The sequence below is a fragment of the Carcharodon carcharias genome, chromosome 35 (genome assembly GCF_017639515.1).
Source record: "Carcharodon carcharias isolate sCarCar2 chromosome 35, sCarCar2.pri, whole genome shotgun sequence".
Classification (NCBI taxonomy): domain Eukaryota; kingdom Metazoa; phylum Chordata; class Chondrichthyes; order Lamniformes; family Lamnidae; genus Carcharodon; species Carcharodon carcharias.
The window spans coordinates 5657684-5673677 of NC_054501.1; the positions used below are offsets into that span (position 1 = coordinate 5657684).

A 15994-nucleotide genomic window follows, 5' to 3' on the forward strand; every position below is an offset into this window, starting at 1 on the left:
TTGAAGGGGCTGGAGGAGGTTACAGAGATAGGGAGGGTTGTAGGGGCTGGAGGAGGTTACAGAGATAGGGAGGGGTGTAGGGGCTGGAGGAGGTTACAGAGATAGGGATGGCTGAAGGGGCTGGAGGAGGTTACAGAGATAGGGAGGCTTGTAGGGGCTGGAGGAGGGTACAGAGATAGGGAGGGGTGTAGGGGCTGGAGGAGGTTACAGAGATAGGGATGGCTGAAGGGGCTGGAGGAGGTTACAGAGATAGGGAGGCTTGTAGGGGCTGGAGGAGGGTACAGAGATAGGGAGGGGTGTAGGGGCTGGAGGAGGTTACAGAGATAGGGAGGGTTGTAGGGGCTGGAGGAGGTTACAGAGATAGGGAGGGGTGTAGGGGCTGGAGGAGTTTACAGAGATAGGGAAGGGGTGTAGGGGCTGGAGGAGGGTACAGAGATAGGGAGGGGTGTAGGGGCTGGAGGAGGTTACAGAGAGGGATGGTTGAAGGGGCCGGAGGAGGTTACAGAGATAGGGAGGCTTGTAGGGGCTGGAGGAGGGTACAGAGCTAGGGAGGGGTGTAGGGGCTGGAGGAGGTTACAGAGATAGGGATGGGTGTAGGGGCTGGAGGAGGTTACAGAGATAGGGATTGTTGAAGGGGCTGGAGGAGGTTACAGAGATAGGGAGGGTTGTAGGGGCTGGAGGAGGTTACAGAGATAGGGAGGGGTGTAGGGGCTGGAGGAGGTTACAGAGATAGGGAGGGTTGTAGGGGCTGGAGGAGGTTACAGAGATAGGGAGGGGTGTAGGGGCTGGAGGAGTTTACAGAGATAGGGAAGGGGTGTAGGGGCTGGAGGAGGTACAGAGATAGGGAGGGGTGTAGGTGTTGGAGGAGGTTACAGAGATAGGGAGGGTTGTAGGGGCTGGAGGAGGTTACAGAGATAGGGAGGGGTGTAGGGGCTGGAGGAGGTTACAGAGAGGGATATTTGAAGGGGCTGGAGGAGGTTACAGAGATAGGGTGGGGTGTAGGGGCTGGAGGAGGTTACAGAGATAGGGAGGGATGTAGGCAGTGGAGGAGGTTACATAGATAGGGATGGTTGAAGGTGCTGGAGGTGGTTACAGAGATAGGGAAGGGGTGTAGGGGCTGGAGGAGGTTACAGAGAAGGGAATGTTGTAGGGGCTGGAGGAGGTTATAGAGATAGGAAGGTGTGTAGGGCCTGGAGGAGATTACAGAGATAGGGAGGGGTGTAGGGGTTGGAGGAGGTTACAGAGATAGGGATGGTTGAAGGGGCTGGAGGAGGGTACAGAGATAGGGAGGCTTGTAGGGGCTGGAGGAGGGTACAGAGATAGGGAGGGGTGTAGGGGCTGGAGGAGGTTACAGAGATAGGGATGGGTGTAGGGGCTGGAGTAGGTTACAGAGATAGGGATGGTTGAAGGGGCTGGAGGAGGTTACAGAGATAGGGAGAGTTGTAGGGGTTGGAGGAGGTTACTGAGATAGGGAGGGGTGTAGGGGCTGGAGGAGGTTACAGAGATAGGGAGGGTTGTAGGGGCTGGAGGAGGTTACAGAGATAGGGAGGGGTGTAGGTGCTGGAGGAGTTTACAGAGATAGGGAAGGGGTGTAGGAGCTGTAGGAGGGTACAGAGATAGGGAGGGGTGTAGGGGCTGGAGGAGGTTACAGAGAGGGATGGTTGAAGGGGCTGGAGGAGGTTACAGAGATAGGGAGGGGAGTAGGGGCTGGAGGAGGTTACAGAGATAGGGAGGGATGTAGGCAGTGGAGGAGGTTACAGAGATAGGGATGGTTGAAGGGGCTGGAGGAGGTTACAGAGATAGGGAAGGGGTGTAGGGGCTGGAGGAGGTTACAGAGAAGGGAGTGTTGTAGGGGCTGGAGGAGGTTACAGAGATAGGGAGGGGTGTAGGGGTTGGAGGAGGTTACAGAGATAGGGATGGTTGAATGGGCTGGAGGAGGGTACAGAGATAGGGAGGGGTGTAGGGGCTGGAGGAGGTTACAGAGATAGGGATGGCTGAAGGGGCTGGAGGAGGTTACAGAGATAGGGAGGCTTGTAGGGGCTGGAGGAGGGTACAGAGATAGGGAGGGGTGTAGGGGCTGGAGGAGGTTACAGAGATAGGGATGGGTGTAGGGGCTGGAGGAGGTTACAGAGATAGGGATGGTTGAAGGGGCTGAAGGAGGTTACAGAGATAGGTAGAGTTGTAGGGGCTGGAGGAGGTTACAGAGATAGGGAGGGGTGTAGGGGCTGGAGGAGGTTACAGAGATAGGGAGGGTTGTAGGGGCTGGAGGAGGTTACAGAGATAGGGAGAGTTGTAGGGGCTGGAGGAGGTTACAGAGATAGGGAGGGGTGTAGGGGCCGGAAGAGGTTACAGAGACGGGAGTATTGTAGGGGCTGGAGGAGGTTATAGAGATAGGGAGGGGTGTAGGGGTTGGAGGAGGTTACAGAGATAGGGATAGTTGAAGGGGCTGGAGGAGGGTACAGAGATAGGGAGGGGTGTAGGGGCTGGAGGAGGTTACAGAGATAGGGAGGGGTGTAGGGGCTGGAGGAGGTTACAGAGATAGGGATGTTTGAAGGTGCTGGAGGAGGTTACAGAGATAGGGAGGGTTGTAGGGGCTGGAGGAGGTTACAGAGTTAGGGAGGGGTATAGGGGCTGGAGGAGGTTACAGAGATATGGATGGCTGAAGGGGCTGGAGGAGGTTACAGAGATAGGGAGGCTTGTAGGGGCTGGAGGAGGGTACAGAGATAGGGAGGGTTGTAGGGGCTGGAGGAGGTTACAGAGATAGGGATGGGTGTAGGGGCTGGAGGAGGTTACAGAGATAGGGATGGTTGAAGGGGCTGGAGGAGGTTACAGAGATAGGGAGAATTGTAGGGGCTGGAGGAGGTTACAGAGATAGGGAGGGGTGTAGGGGCTGGAGGAGGTTACAGAGATAGGGAGGGTTGTAGGGGCTGGAGGAGGTTACAGAGATAGGGAGGGGTGTAGGGGCTGGAGGAGTTTACAGAGATAGGGAAGGGGTGTAGGGGCTGGAGGAGGGTACAGAGATAGGGAGGGGTGTAGGGGCTGGAGGAGGTTACAGAGAGGGATGGTTGAAGGGGCCGGAGGAGGTTACAGAGATAGGGAGGCTTGTAGGGGCTGGAGGAGGGTACAGAGCTAGGGAGGGGTGTAGGGGCTGGAGGAGGTTACAGAGATAGGGATGGGTGTAGGGGCTGGAGGAGGTTACAGAGATCGGGATTGTTGAAGGGGCTGGAGGAGGTTACAGAGATAGGGAGGGTTGTAGGGGCTGGAGGAGGTTACAGAGATAGGGAGGGGTGTAGGGGCTGGAGGAGGTTACAGAGATAGGGAGGGTTGTAGGGGCTGGAGGAGGTTACAGAGATAGGGAGGGGTGTAGGGGCTGGAGGAGTTTACAGAGATAGGGAAGGGTTGTAGGGGCTGCAGGAGGTACAGAGATAAGGAGGGGTGTAGGGGTTGGAGGAGGTTACAGAGATAGGGAGGGTTGTAGGGGCTGGAGGAGGTTACAGAGATAGGGAGGGGTGTGGGGCTGGAGGAGGTTACAGAGAGGGATATTTGAAGGGGCTGGAGGAGGTTACAGAGATAGGGAGGGGTGTAGGGGCTGGAGGAGGTTACAGAGATAGGGAGGGATGTAGGCAGTGGAGGAGGTTACAGAGATAGGGATGGTTGAAGGTGCTGGAGGTGGTTACAGAGATAGGGACGGGGTGTAGGGGCTGGAGGAGGTTACAGAGAAGGGAATGTTGTAGGGGCTGGAGGAGGTTATAGAGATAGGAAGGTGTGTAGGGCCTGGAGGAGATTACAGAGATAGGGAGGGGTGTAGGGGTTGGAGGAGGTTACAGAGATAGGGATGGTTGAAGGGGCTGGAGGAGGGTACAGAGATAGGGAGGGGTGTAGGGGCTGGAGGAGGTTACAGAGATAGGGAGGGGTGTAGGGGCTGGAGGAGGTTACAGAGATAGGGATGTTTGAAGGGGCTGGAGGAGGTTACAGAGATAGGGAGGGTTGTTGGGGCTGGAGGAGGTTACAGAGATAGGGAGGGGTGTAGGGGCTGGAGGAGGTTACAGAGATAGGGATGGCTGAAGGGGCTGGAGGAGGTTACAGATATAGGGAGGCTTGTAGGGGCTGGAGGAGGGTACAGAGATAGGGAGGGGTGTAGGGGCTGGAGGAGGTTACAGAGATAGGGATGGGTGTAGGGGCTGGAGGAGGTTACAGAGATAGGGATGGTTGAAGGGGCTGGAGGAGGTTACAGAGATAGGGAGAGTTGTAGGGGCTGGAGGAGGTTACAGAGATAGGGAGGGGTGTAGGGGCTGGAGGAGGTTACAGAGATAGGGAGGGTTGTAGGGGCTGGAGGAGGTTACAGAGATAGGGAGGGGTGTAGTTGCTGGAGGAGTTTACAGAGATAGGGAAGGGGTGTAGGGGCTGTAGGAGGGTACAGAGATAGGGAGGGGTGTAGGGGCTGGAGGAGGTTACAGAGTGGGATGGTTGAAGGGGCTGGAGGAGGTTACAGAGATAGGGAGGGGTGTAGGGGCTGGAGGAGGTTACAGAGATAGGGAGGGATGTGGGCAGTGGAGGAGGTTACAGAGATAGGGATGGTTGAAGGGGCTGGAGGAGGTTACAGAGATAGGGAAGGGGTGTAGGGGCTGGAGGAGGTTACAGAGAAGGGAGTGTTGTAGGGGCTGGAGGAGGTTACAGAGATAGGGAGGGGTGTAGGGGTTGGAGGAGGTTACAGAGATAGGGATGGTTGAATGGGCTGGAGGAGGGTACAGAGATAGGGAGGGGTGTAGGGGCTGGAGGAGGTTACAGAGATAGGCATGGGTGTAGGGGCTGGAGGAGGTTACAGAGATAGGGATGTTTGAAGGGGCTGGAGGAGGTTACAGAGATAGGGACGGTTGTAGAGGCTGGAGGAGTTTACAGAGATAGGGATGTTGGAAGGGGCTGGAGGAGGTTACAGAGATAGGGAGGGGTGTAGGGGCTGGAGGAGGTTACAGAGATAGGGATGGCTGAAGGGGCTGGAGGAGGTTAGAGAGATAGGGAGGCTTGTAGGGGCTGGAGGAGGGTACAGAGATAGGGAGGGGTGTAGGGGCTGGTGGAGGTTACAGAGATAGGGAGTGTTGTAGGGGCTGGAGGAGGTTACAGAGATAGGGAGGGGTGTAGGGGCTGGAGGAGGTTACTAAGAGGGATGGTTGAAGGGGCTGGAGGAGGGTACAGAGATCTGGAGGGTTGTAGGGGCTGGAGGAGGTTACAGAGATAGGGAGGGGTGTAGGGGCTGGTGGAGGTTACAGAGAGGGATGGTTGAAGGGGCTGGAGGAGGTTACAGAGATAGGGAGGGGTGTAGGGGCTGGAGGAGGTTACAGAGATAGGGAGGGATGTAGGCAGTAGAGGAGGTTACAGAGATAGGGATGGTTGAAGGTGCTGGAGGAGGTTACAGAGATAGGGAAGGGGTGTAGGGGCTGGAGGAGGTTACAGAGATAGGGAGGGGTGTAGGGGCTGGAGGAGGTTACAGAGATAGGGATGTTTGAAGGGGCTGGAGGAGGTTACAGAGATAGGGAGGGTTGTAGGGGCTGGAGGAGGTTACAGAGATAGGGAGGGGTGTAGGGGCTGGAGGAGGTTACAGAGATAGGGATGGCTGAAGGGGCTGGAGCAGGTTACAGAGATAGGGAGGCTTGTAGGGGCTGGAGGAGGGTACAGAGATAGGGAGGGTTGCAGAGGCTGGAGGAGTTTACAGAGATAAGGGAGGGTTGTAGGGGCTGGAGGAGGTTACAGAGATAGGGAGGGGTGTAGGGGCTGGAGGAGGTTACAGAGATAGGGAAGGGGTGTAAGGGCTGGAGGAGGTTACAGAGATAGGGAGGGGTGTAGGCAGTGGAAGAGGTTACAGAGATAGGGATGGTTGAAGGGGCTGGAGGTGGTTACAGAGATAGGGAAGGGGTGTAGGGGCTGGAGGTGGTTACAGAGAAGGGAGTGTTGTAGGGGCTGGAGGAGGTTACAGAAATAGGGAGGGGTGTAGGGGCTGGAGGAGGTTACAGAGATAGGGAGGGGTGTAGGGGCTGGAGGAGGTTACAGAGATAGGGAGGGTTGTAGGGGCTGGAGGAGGTTACAGAGATAGGGAGGGGTGTAGGGGCTGGAGGAGTTTACAGAGATAGGGAGGGGTGTAGGGGCTGGATGAGGTTACAGAGATAGGGAGGGCTGTAGGGGCTGGAGGAGGTTACAGAGATAGGGAGGGTTGTAGGGCTGGAGGAGGTTACAGAGATAGGGAGGGGTGTAGGGGCTGGAGGAGTTTACAGAGATAGGGAAGGGGTGTAGGGGCTGGAGGAGGGTATAGAGATAGGGAGGGGTGTAGGGGTTGGAGGAGGTTACAGAGATAGGGATGGTTGAAGGGGCTGGAGGAGGGTACAGAGATAGGGAGGGGTGTAGGGGCTGGAGGAGGTTACAGAGATAGGGATGGGTGTCGGGGCTGGAGGAGGTTACAGAGATAGGGATGGTTGAAAGGGCTGGAGGAGATTACAGAGATAGGGAGGGTTGTAGGGGCTGGAGGAGGTTACAGAGATAGGGAGGGGTGTAGGGGCTGGAGGAGGTTACAGAGATAGGGAGGGTTGTAGGGGCTGGAGGAGGTTACAGAGATAGGGAGGGGTGTAGTGGCTGGAGGAGTTTACAGAGATAGGGAAGGGGTGTAGGGGCTGGAGGTGGTACAGAGATAGGGAGGGGTGTAGGGGTTGGAGGAGGTTACAGAGATAGGGAGGGTTGTAGGGGCTGGAGGAGGTTACAGAGATAGGGAGGGGTGTAGGGGCTGGAGGAGGTTACAGAGAGGGATGGTTGAAGGGGCTGGAGGAGGTTACAGAGATAGGGAGGGGTGTAGGGGCTGGAGGAGGTTACAGAGATAGGGAGGGATGTAGGCAGTGGAGGAGGTTACAGAGATAGGGATGGTTGAAGGTGCTGGAGGAGGTTACAGAGATAGGGAAGGGGTGTAGGGGCTGGAGGAGGTTACAGAGAAGGGAATGTTGTAGGGGCTGGAGGAGGTTATAGAGATAGGAAGGGGTGTAGGGCCTGGAGGAGATTACAGAGATAGGGAGGGGTGTCGGGGTTGGAGGAGGTTACAGAGATAGGGATGGTTGAAGGGGCTGGAGGAGGGTACAGAGATAGGGAGGGGTGTAGGGGCTGGAGGAGGTTACAGAGATAGGGAGGGGTGTAGTGGCTGGAGGAGGTTACAGAGATAGGGATGTTTGAAGGGGCTGGAGGAGTTTACAGAGATAGGGAGGGCTGTAGGGGCTGGAGGAGGTTACAGAGATAGGGAGGGGTGTAGGGGCTGGAGGAGGTTACAGAGATAGGGATGGCTGAAGGGGCTGGAGGAGGTTACAGAGATAGGGAGGCTTGTAGGGGCTGGAGGAGGGTACAGAGATAGGGAGGGGTGTAGCGGCTGGAGGAGGTTACAGAGATAGGGATGGGTGTAGGGGCTGGAGGAGGTTACAGAGATAGGGATGGTTGAAGGGGCTGGAGGAGGTTACAGAGATAGGGAGAGTTGTAGGGGCTGGAGGAGGTTACAGAGATAGGTAGGGGTGTAGGGGCTGGAGGAGGTTACAGAGATAGGGAGGGTTGTAGGGGCTGGAGGAGGTTACAGACATAGGGAGAGTTGTAGGGGCTGGTGGAGGTTACAGAGATAGGGAGGGGTGTAGGGGCTGGAAGAGGTTACAGAGAAGGGAGTATTGTAGGGGCTGGAGGAGGTTATAGAGATAGGGATAGTTGAAGGGGCTGGAGGAGGGTACAGAGATAGGGAGGGGTGTAGGGGCTGGAGGAGGTTACAGAGATAGGGAGGGGTGTAGGGGCTGGAGGAGGTTACAGATATAGGGATGTTTGAAGGGGCTGTAGGAGGTTACAGAAATAGGGAGGGTTGTAGGGGCTGGAGGAGGTTACAGAGATAGGGAGGGGTGTAGGGGCTGGAGGAGGTTACAGAGATAGGGATGGCTGAAGGGGCTGGAGGAGGTTACAGAGATAGGGAGGCTTGTAGGGGCTGGAGGAGGGTACAGAGATAGGGAGGGGTGTAGGGGCTGGAGGAGGTTACAGAGATAGGGATGGGTGTAGGGGCTGGAGGAGGTTACAGAGATAGGGATGGTTGAAGGGGCTGGAGGAGGTTACAGAGATAGGGAGAGTTGTAGGGGCTGGAGGAGGTTACAGAGATAGGGAGGGGTGTAGGGGCTGGAGGAGGTTACAGAGATAGGGAGGGTTGTAGGGGCTGGAGGAGGTTACAGAGATAGGGAGGGGTGTAGGGGCTGGAGGAGTTTACAGAGATAGGGTAGGGGTGTAGGGGCTGGAGGAGGGTACAGAGATAGGGAGGGGTGTAGTGGCTGGAGGAGGTTACAGAGAGGGATGGTTGAAGGGGCCGGAGGAGGTTACAGAGATAGGGAGGCTTGTAGGGGCTGGAGGAGGGTACAGAGATAGGGATGGGTGTAGGGGCTGGAGGAGGTTACAGAGATAGGGATGGGTGTAGGGGCTGGAGGAGGTTACAGAGATAGGGATGGTTGAAGGGGCTGGAGGAGGTTACAGAGATAGGGAGAGTTGTAGGGGCTGGAGGAGGTTAAAGAGATAGGGAGGGGTGTAGGGGCTGGAGGAGGTTACAGAGATAGGGAGGGTTGTAGGGGCTGGAGGAGGTTACAGAGATAGGGAGGGGTGTAGGGGCTGGAGGAGTTTACAGAGATAGGGAAGGGGTGTAGGGGCTGGAGGAGGGTACAGAGATAGGGAGGGGTGTAGGGGCTGGAGGAGGTTACAGAGAGGGATGGTTGAAGGGTCCGGAGGAGGTTACAGAGATAGGGAGGGTTGTAGGGGCTGGAGGAGGTTACAGAGATAGGGAGGGATGTAGGCAGTGGAGGAGGTTACAGAGATAGGGATGGTTGAAGGGGCTGGAGGTGGTTACAGAGATAGGGAAGGGGTGTAGGGGCTGGAAGAGGTTACAGAGAAGGGAGTATTGTAGGGGCTGGAGCAGGTTATAGAGATAGGGAGGGGTTTAGGGGTTGGAGGAGGTTACAGAGATAGGGATGGTTGAAGGGGCTGGAGGAGGGTACAGAGATAGGGAGGGGTGTAGGGGCTGGAGGAGGTTACAGAGATAGGGATGGGTGTAGGGGTTGGAGGAGGTTACAGAGATAGGGATGTTTGAAGGGGCTGGAGGAGGTTACAGAGATAGGGAGGGTTGTAGGGGCTGGAGGAGTTTACAGAGATAGGGATGTTTGAAGGGGCTGGAGGAGGTTACAGAGATAGGGAGGGGTGTAGGGGCTGGAGGAGGTTACAGAGATAGGGATGGCTGAAGGGGCTGGAGGAGTTTACAAAGACAGGGAGCGTTGAAGTGGCTGGAGGAGGTTACAGAGATAGGGAGGGGAGGAGGAGGACACAGAGAGATTTGAAAACAAGGTTGCATATTTTAAAATGGAGGGTTTTCCGGATCGGGAGCCAGTGTGGGTCAGCGAGCACGTGGTGGGGGTCGGGGTGATGGATGAACGGGACTTGGTGCATGTTCGAACACGGGGACAGCAGAGTTTTGGATGGGCTGAAGTTTATGGAGAGTAGAATGTGGGACAGTAGTCAGGAATGCGTTGGAATAGTCGAGTCTGGAGGTAACAGAGGGGTGGATGTGGGTTTCTGCAGTCGATGAGCTCAGGCAGCGGCAAAGTCAGGTGACACTATGGAGATGGAGGTGGTTTTGCAGATGTACAATGTCGGACATCTGAGGTAACAAGACTTTGCTTTACCTTCTATAGTTTGAACCTGAGGTGGATGACAGCAGCTGTGTTCCAGTTATCAGTTGTCAGGACCATTCTCTTCTTTGTCTTACTGGTGCTGTGGACAGATGAGAAGTACGATTATGGAGATGTAAGTATTCCTTCAAACCCCCAAGACAGACCGTCCCTCTCTATAGAGTCCCTGCTTACTCCCAGGACAGGTACAGCACGGGGTTAGATACAGAGTAAAGCTCCCTCTACACTGTCCCCATCAAACACTCTCAGGACAGGTACAGCACGGGGTTAGATATAGAGTAAAGCTCCCTCTACACTGTCCCCATCAAACACTCCCAGGACAGGTACAGCACGGGGTTAGATACAGAGTAAAGCTCCTTCTACACTGTCCCCATCAAACACTCCCAGGACAAGCACAGCATTGGGTTAGATACTGAGTGAAGCTCATTCTCCACTATCTCCATCAAACACTGACAGGGCAGGTACAGCACAGAGTTAAATTTCACATAGTCATGAAGCAAGGAAGCGGATGTAAGGTTGATTTTGTGAAGGCTATGTGTATAAAGAATGGCGAGATGAAGCAGTTCTATTGGTGGAAGAGGACTGAGGATGACTGCGCAACAGCAATCCATCATTCTCACTGTCCTCAGGTTCATAAAACACCTCAGATAAGAGCCCATCAGAGAGAATGTGCACCCAGCCACCTAGCAGAGGGTTATAGAAGAGACAATATGAAAGAGAGGAGGGTGTGGCTGGTGAAGAGAGAGAGTAGAGAGGGATAGAGTGTCAGAGGGGGGGGTCTCAAAGCAGAGGGCAGCTGACCCAGAACAAACAAATAGTAAAAACTGGGAATGGAGAGCACTGGTCTGAACTGGTCTTGTATACCTTAAAATGGAACACCAGTAAAAACTGGGAATGAAGAGCGCTGGTCTGAACTGGTCTTGTATACCTTAAAATGGAACACCAGTAAAAACTGGGAATGGAGAGCGCTGGTCTGAACTGGTCTTGTATACCTTAAAATGGAACACCAGTAAAAACTGGGAATGGAGAGCACTGCTCTGAACTGGTCTTGTATACCTTAAAATGGAACACCAGTAAAAACTGGGAATGAAGAGTGCTGGTCCGAACTGGTCTTGTATACCTTAAAATTGAACACGGGCAAAAACTGGGAAATAAGAGTACTGGTCCGAACTGGTCTTGTATACCTTAAAATGGCACACCACTAAATACTGGGAAAGAAGAGCACTGGTCCGAACTGGTCTTTTACACCCTGAAATGGAACTCCAGTAAAAGCTGGGAAATAAGACTACTGGTCCGAACTGATTTTCTATAAGGCATGCCACCCACTGGAAGTGGTTTTGGGCCAAGGATCTGAAATCGCAGACCGCAGGGACACAGGGAGATGGTGGAGCTGGTCATCTGGGGCAAGCTGGTCCCAGGATTGTTCAAGGCCAATGAGATGGAAGGTGGTTCCAAGGGAATGGGGTGCGGTGGGGAGGGGGCTACTGCATGGGTGAACATGTGATGTGACGTTTCTCTAACATTTGCAGGTCGCTTTCATCAACCCCAACTCCTATGTCAACATCATCATTGGTGTGTCCACGTTCCTCTCATTCTATGGCTACCTCTTGTACTACAAGGCCACAAAGAGTTCGCTTCGTGGCTACAGCCTCCAGGGGAAGTTCATCTGCATCATTGTGGTCCTGGTGCTGTTCGGACTGCAGAGTGGCATTCTGGAGACCATGGGGGCCCTCAACGTAATCCCCTGTTTCCCTCCCTTCTCGGTTGACATGCGCTCTCAGAGTAAGTCCACCGTCAACGCTGGCTTTGATCTTCAAGGGAAACCAGGCTGAGGAATGAATGTGTTGGGAGGGTGGTGGCTGGGGGGAGGGTTGTGGGGTGCAATGATTCACCATCACTGCACCCCCCCCCCCCCCACCCCCCCCAAAGGACAGGGTTGTGTTGGATTTGGTTCGTTTGAGTTAGGCTGTGATGGATTTGGTTGGGTTGGGTTGGGTTGTGCTGGATTTGGTTCGTTTGCGTTGGGCTGTGATGGATTTGGTTGGGTTGGGTTGGGTTGTGCTGGATTTGGTTCGTTTGGGTTGGGCTGTGATGGATTTGGTTGGGTTGGGTTGGGTTGTGCTGGATTTGGTTCGTTTGGGTTGGGCTGTGATGGATTTGGTTGGGTTGGGTTGTGTTGAGTTTGGGTTGGGCTGTGTTACATTTGGTTGGTTTGGGTTGTGTTGTGTTGGGTTGGTTTGATTTGGGTTGGGTTGTGTTGAGTTGGGTTACATTTGATTGAGTTGCGTTGAGTTGGGCTGTGTTGGATTTGGTTGGGTTGGGTTGGTTTGGGTTGGAATGGTTGGAATTTGTTGGTTTGGGTTGTGTTAGGTTGAGTTGGGTTTGCTTGTGTTGGTTTGGGTTATGTTGGATTTGGTTGCATTGTGTTGGTTTGGGTTGTGTTGGATTTGGTTAGATTGTGTTGGGTTGGGTTGGGCTTTGTTGGGTTGGTTTGAGTTGTGTTGGATTGTACTGAGTTGGGTTATGTGGGTTTGGTTTAAGTTGACCCCTTGATAGACTGAGTACATAGTCTGTGAGAAGAATAGTTTGAGAAGCCTAAAGCACTTATCCTCTTTCCTATTCCATCTGTAACTCTCTGCTCCTGTGTCTCTCGCAGTAATTTTCAGTTACGCAGTCATCGTCGAGATGTTCTTCATCAGCATGCTGGCTCGCTACTGCTTTAGAAAAGTGGAGCCGTGCGGAAACCCTGGTGATGATGTGCCCAAGCCCACGTCACACAAGTCCATACAGACAGATGATGCTGAGCTTGGCAGCAGTGACTGTGGCTTCTTAGACCCCGATGGGTTCTCCCTGGGAATGGGCCCAGCTTACAACAGTGACACAGAGGACACCCTGTGCAGGATTGAACATGCCCCATTGGATAGGTTTGACTTCAAGATGGATAAGCAACTGCTTGCGGACAACATATTTGTCTCGGTGCCTCTGAGCAAAAAGATAAATCCAACAGAGGAACTGAGCACCACTTGGAATGAATCCCGAGTTGTTAGCTCTGGAGCTGTTGAAATGAACAATGTGCAGGTGAAGGCACAGATTAACTATCAGGATCCCTGTAAAGATGTGACTATGGTCTAAAGCTGATGCCTGATGTAATATGTATATAAAGGATGTGTGGCTATTATGTGTCTGTCACAGGCATCACATTGTGATACAGACACTTAAACAATTCTACATATTCACCGCAGGGCACGTGGCCCCTTTCTGTGCTATAGTTCTGCGAATTTAAGACAAAAAGTTCCCAGAGAGAAAGCAAGAGTTTGTGCCTTAGTTCCCAACGAACTGCAATCTGAAGTTGACCTCAGTGACGTACCAGGGGGATGCATTCACCTGGATTCCTAGCAAGCTTATTGTTTAAGGTTAGCTGCTAAAGCAGACCATGGGCAATGCTGTGGGAGGGCCGGGGAAAAATAGCTCATTCAACCAGGGCCTCGCCTTCGACTCAGTGGAGCCCCTAGGGGCGACAGAGAGTAAAATATTCATGCAAACATCTCGCCTTAGACCTCAGTGGAGATCGCAGAGCGTGGCTGCGGTGATTCCTTCCCAGGAGCGAAAGCAGTTGAAGTCTGGCCACACTTGAGTGAAGCGGATGAGCGAGTGGTATTCCACACACGAAAGCTGATTGCGCTCCTAGGAACAGGAAGAGGTCACTCAACCTCTCGAGCATTTTCCAGCCATTCCATTAAATCACAGATGACCTGTACCTCAACTCTATTTACCTACCTTAGCTCCATGACCCCGATAACCCCTTACCGAACAAAAAATCTACCAACCCCAGCATTACGACCAGAGCCGGTGTTAATTGTTGCGCAATCCTAATCCCTGACTTGGCTTACGGGCTGCACCTTTATTTGTGTTCTGAAAATGAAAAGAATTCGCACTGATCTCAGCAGCAAGAAGTTCAGTAACACTTTTGGGATTTTAAATCTTAAAAAGTATAAGTTTTATTCACAAGAATAAAGGAAAACTTAAGCGTACAAGATTACAGTTACACAGTTAAAAATTAGTCTTACAAAACATTACCCCCCAAAAACTCTCTACTTGGTCAGACCTACAAGTGAACACCTTCCAGCCGACACTCCTAAACGATGTTTAACTATAAAAATCCAGTAATATTACCCAAGGCAAACATGACCTATAACTTTCTTCCACTCTGCTGTGGAAATCCAATTTTCAGAATAAAACTGCTTTTCGCAGCCCAAGATTTTTCTGGATTGACTGGATGGCTGTTTCAAGCCTGCATCTTCTCCCAGCCCACAGCCACAGCTCAGCAGCTATATCTCACAGCTCAACAACTAAAGCTCCCAGCTACAGTAACTCTAAAATACCTTTTTCCCCTTTCATCTCAGGTTCCATTGTTTTCACACCTCTTTGAAACTCAAATCCTTCCAAACATAAGATCTTTCATGTTTCCATCTTGCCTTTGCTTTCAGGTCAACAAAATATAACATCCCCACTTCTATTTACCTATGGAACTCCTACAAGATGCAAACATGTTTCTTGTCATCTCTGACTTCCCTTTGATATTCAGACAATTGTTCAACGTATCTAAAATTGTAAATGTTAGATCTAACCTATTCACTTGTACCTCAAACCTAACACCTCAATCCTTTTCATGTTTTAACCGCCACCTCCAGACAAGCTCCCTCCTATTAATCTCTGCCCAGTTTAATTAAATCATAAACACACGCACACCCTTCTTCACAGAATAACACAATATCCCCCAAAAATGTATTAAAAAATCCATTTCTCACACCCGGTCTACACCATTTGGATTGAGTCAGCATCCACAGTCTGCTGGGAGACAGGAAGTTCAAGATTTACACTGAAGTACCCTTTGCCTTCCTGACATCTTGAATAGTAGGCTTGAGGGGGTTAGATTGGATGTATAAACTGGTGTCAATAATGGAGATTGGTGTCAGGTTTGTAACCGTACTGAATAAATGTCTTGTTTTTTAAGAGGAAACTTGATGGGTGATCTGAATTTTTCACCAGGCTAGCACTCCATCAATTCTGGCACACTCGCTCCTGGCTTGGCCGTTGTAACTGTTTGCACTGGAGTTTGTAATGGGCAGGGTGGGGAAGTGACCAGGAAGAGAGGGCAGAAGGAAGATTTTTAACATCCTGTAGATACCGATCAATAAAATGCAGATGGCTGCCCAGAGGTGACGCGCGGAGTTCCTGCACCTTCAGTAAAAATAAATTCCATTACTTTCCCACAGCCAAATTATAATCTTTTGCGACCATTTTTATCTTTCAAATACACCACAAAACTTTCGGAATATGTTTTCTTTATACATTCACAGGGTGTGGGCGTGGCAAGGCCAGAATTTGTTGCCCATCCCCAATTGCATCCGCCCTCACGCCTTCTCCTCCCTCCCAGAAACATGATAGGGTCCCCCTTGTCCTCACTTATCACCCCACCAGCCTCCGCATTCAAAGGATCACCCTCCGCCATTTCCGCCAACTCCAGCATGATGCCACCACCAAACACATCTTCCCTTCACCCCCCCTATCGGCATTCCGTAGGGATCGCTCCCTCCGGGACACCCTGGTCCACTCCTCCATCACCCCCTACTCCTCAACCCCCTCCTATGGCACCACCCCATGCCCACGCAAAAGATGCAACACCTGTCCCTTCACTTCCTCTCTCCTCACCGTCCAAGGGCCCAAACACTCCTTTCAATTGAAGCAGCATTTCACTTGCATTTCCCCCAACTTAGTCTACTGCATTCGTTGCTCCCAATGTGGTCTCCTCTACATTGGAGAGACCAAACATAAACTGGGCGACCGCTTTGCAGAACACCTGCAGTCTGTCCGCAAGAATGACCCAAACCTCCCTGTCGCTTGCCATTTTAACACTCCACCCTGCTCTCTTGCCCACATGTCTGTCCTTGGCTTGCTGCATTGTTCCAGTGAAGCCCAACGCAAACTGCAGGAACAACATCTCATCTTCCGACTAGGCACTTTACAGCCTTCCGGACTGAATATTGAATTCAACAACTTTAGGTCGTGCGCTCCCTCCCCCATCCCCCCCCCTTTCTGTTTCCCCCTTCCTTTTTTTTCCAATAAATTATATAGATTTTTCTTTTCCCACCTATTTCCATTATTTTTAAATACTTTAAAATCTTCTATGCTCTCCCCACCCCCACTAGAGCTATACCTTGAGTGCCCTACCATCCATTCTTAATTAGCACATTCGTTTAGATAATATCACC

The 15994-nt window shown here is 52.5% G+C and overlaps 1 protein-coding gene across 1 annotated transcript; it reads left to right on the forward strand.

Moving 5' to 3' along the window:
- The first annotated feature begins 9615 nt into the window (after positions 1–9615).
- Positions 9616–12854, forward strand: LOC121272790 (organic solute transporter subunit alpha-like). Its single transcript, XM_041179562.1, has 4 exons — positions 9616–9641; positions 9726–9837; positions 11252–11504; positions 12379–12854. The coding sequence occupies exons 1-4, from the start codon at positions 9616–9618 to the stop codon at positions 12852–12854; spliced, it is 867 nt and encodes a 288-aa protein (XP_041035496.1).
- Positions 12855–15994: the final 3140 nt, after the last annotated feature.

Bases quoted from the DNA above. Each gene is read 5' to 3' on its own strand.
- LOC121272790 (XM_041179562.1), top strand. From the start codon at position 9,616: ATGAGCTCAGGCAGCGGCAAAGTCAG. The intron at 9,838-11,251 runs GTAAGTATTCCT...TAACATTTGCAG, and splicing joins AGAAGTACGATTATGGAGAT to GTCGCTTTCATCAACCCCAA. The intron at 11,505-12,378 runs GTAAGTCCACCG...TGTCTCTCGCAG, and splicing joins GGTTGACATGCGCTCTCAGA to TAATTTTCAGTTACGCAGTC.